This window comes from Halyomorpha halys, unplaced genomic scaffold (assembly GCF_000696795.3).
Source record: "Halyomorpha halys isolate HHAL.00 unplaced genomic scaffold, Hhal_1.1 Scaffold21.1, whole genome shotgun sequence".
Classification (NCBI taxonomy): Eukaryota; Metazoa; Arthropoda; class Insecta; order Hemiptera; family Pentatomidae; genus Halyomorpha; species Halyomorpha halys.
Window position 1 is genome coordinate 360,095 of NW_027112014.1, and position 2,934 is coordinate 363,028.

The 2,934-nt window shown below is 29.4% G+C and overlaps 1 protein-coding gene across 1 annotated transcript in view; it reads right to left on the reverse strand.

Annotated features, from left to right (window-relative positions):
• Positions 1–2,934, reverse strand: part of LOC106681842 (putative leucine-rich repeat-containing protein DDB_G0290503) — a 20,583-nt gene continuing 17,649 nt past the window's right edge. The window contains exons 16-17 of the mRNA XM_014422381.2: positions 1,597–1,680; positions 1–254 (exon numbers count right to left, since the gene is read on the reverse strand). Of these exons, the coding sequence (XP_014277867.1) occupies positions 163–254; positions 1,597–1,680 (176 nt within the window). The 3' untranslated portion in view covers positions 1–162. The remainder of the gene's footprint in view (positions 255–1,596; positions 1,681–2,934) is intronic.

Consider the following 2,934-nt stretch of genomic DNA (forward strand, 5'->3'; position numbering starts at 1 on the left):
TATCAATACAGAGACAGTTTTAATAATAAAATTACATTAAAATTGATGCTTTCATAAACATTCAAAAGAAATAAAAGTAATTAATAGAAATTTTAAAACAATAAACAGCATTTTAAATTAAATTTCCAAGTTCAACACTTGTATTTAAAGTTTGATTCAAAGTCAACCAAAGAGCTGGAAAAAATTTTTGGATGACTTTTCATTTTTTTTAGGTGAAGAAGAGCCGAAAAAACTGGAAAAATCTGATGAAGGCCCTAAAAAAAAAAATAAATAAATAAAACAATTTATGTGCTACAAAAATTCACATGTTTTACCATTAATGTAATATAATATAATTAAAATAATAATATGTAAAATATGAGACATTTGAATTTAGTTTTAATGTAAAAGTATTCAGTACTACTGAACAAGGGCGTACCTAGGATCAAACTAGGAGGGGGAAGCCGTAGTCAATCAGGTTGTGACATTTCAGAACGGAAAAGGCAAACGAAACAAAATTTTAATTAAGTTATATATAATTGTATTAGTACTTTATTATTTATTACAATCATTTTCTAGAAAAAAAAAAAAATTTTATCTTGCTTCCGATCTTTCCAACATTGTTCTTAATGATTTGCTCGATTCCGTTATCCCACTTTTTCCAGTTGACATTATTCTTACTAAAAAATATGTAGATGATCTCCTTGTTTTAAATCCTGATAAAATCCCTGACATTATAACCGCCTTTAATTCTTACCATCCACGCCTTAATTTTACTGTCAAAATTGAAAATAATAACTCCCTTCCGTTCCTTGACCTTCTCATCATAAGAAACTCAGACAACACCATATCCACTGACTGGTACACCAAACCTACCTACTCAGGCAGACTTCTAAATTACCACTCCCAACATCCTTACCATCAAAAAATTAACATAGCCAAAAACCTTATTCACCGTGGCCTTTCCCTTTCTGACTCCCGATTCCATGAAAAAAAACACACACCGCATCAAACATATACTCTTAGCTAATAACTTCCCCCTCCATATCATTCATAAACTTTTACACAACTACCAAAATCGTCTCACCACTTCACCTAATTCTTCACAACCCCTTTCTACCCCCTTATACAGATCACTACCATATATCCCCTCTCTTTCCGACAACATTCAAAAACTCTTACGTTCTACTACTATACCTAACCTCCGTATTGCCTTCAGACCTCACAACACACTATCTAATATTTACACTAAACTAAAAGACCCTATCCCTCCTCTACACCAATCACATATTATATACCGCATCCCTTGCTCCACCCTTAATTGTAATTCTGCTGAATTATGATAAAATACTTTTACCTTATATTGCTTCTTCAGTATGTCCTAACTTTAACTATTAAAAACTTTAAATAGAAAAGAACGTATTGTTAAAAATATAATGTTAAAAGTTACTTTTACAAGTAGTGATTTAAACAAATTTCTAAATGAATAGGTTAAGTATAAGAACTTAAGAATAATTACATTTAGTAATTACGTTGTTCAGGCAATTAAATTTTAAATATAAATCTAAATGTCCCACTTTTTTTTGTGGAGTATATATTGAAATCTTAGAAGCTTACCAGCTGCAGGTTCTGTATCCATTGGAAATAGATGAGAATCTATTGGTGTTGTATTTGGAAAATTGTTAGGAGGCGATTTAGCACCTAGAAAACACGGTTATAAATTACTTAAACTGAATTATGTATTAATACATTAATGTATATTTTCTCAAGATGGGAAATTCCTTCACATGCTGTAGATAATGTGAGATAATGAAAAACAGTCTGAAGAAATTGTATTAATTATGGTATAGGAAGTTTTATTAAGTAAGCACACTAAATTGATAAGATTTATAAAATTGAAAATTATGTTTAGTTTTTTTTTTCTTTTTTTTTTTTTACAGAGAAGTAAGAATATGAGAATTACTTACAAAATTTCCAGTTACCATATAAACTAAAGCTAGATAAAAAAAATATGTATATAAATGTGTACATATTTTTTTTATATAGCTATAAGTTTTATATAGTTATAAAAAAAGTTATGATAACTTTTTTCTTGACTGTTGTAGATATATATTTTTGTGGGTCTTGAGGATCAGTCAATAATACAACAATATATTTAGGCGATGTTTCACAACTTTATTGTTTACATAGTCATGCCGATTGCCTATTGGACTTTATACTACATTGCTGTGATACAAATAACTCGAGGTTTGTGCAAGAACTGGCATGACTATGCAAACAAAGTTGCGAAATATTGCCTAAATATTGTTGTATTATTGAACGATCCTCAAGGCCCACAAAAATATATGTAATAAGGATTGTAGTTGAATATAGTTCATTTATATATAAGAAGATGGTCAGGGTTGCGGTAAAAAGAGAAACAAAAATAGCTGTTCAACCGTTTGCTTTGAACAGCCCTGATGAAGCCCTGCAAAGTGGGGCGAAACATCGGAAAATAAATAGTTGTAAACTATTTTTGTTTCTCTTTTGACCGCAACCCTGACCATCTTCTTATATATCAATTTTTATGGTCAACTATATATACATTGTAATAATTTTAAAAATATTAAAAATAAAATAAAAGGAATTTTTTGCTCGTTTTATAACTTTTTTCAAATACAATAAGAGATAACTTGGGTTCCAATTAAGAACTTTACTACTAAATGGATAATAAAATTTATTCAAATTTAATAATATAAAAGACTCTTAATCTCAGGGCGTGTAGTTGCTAGGCAATCAGAATACAAACACTTTTACTATTAACTTAATTAAATTAATATCTATTTTATACATGAATCTATTTTGATGTATAGCAAAAGCTAACCAAGCTCACGATCTTCCTTTTCTGATCCTTGGTGTCTTCTTTTTTCTTATTCTTCTGTCCTAGCGTCCAAAATGGCTTCCTTCTTGACAGAA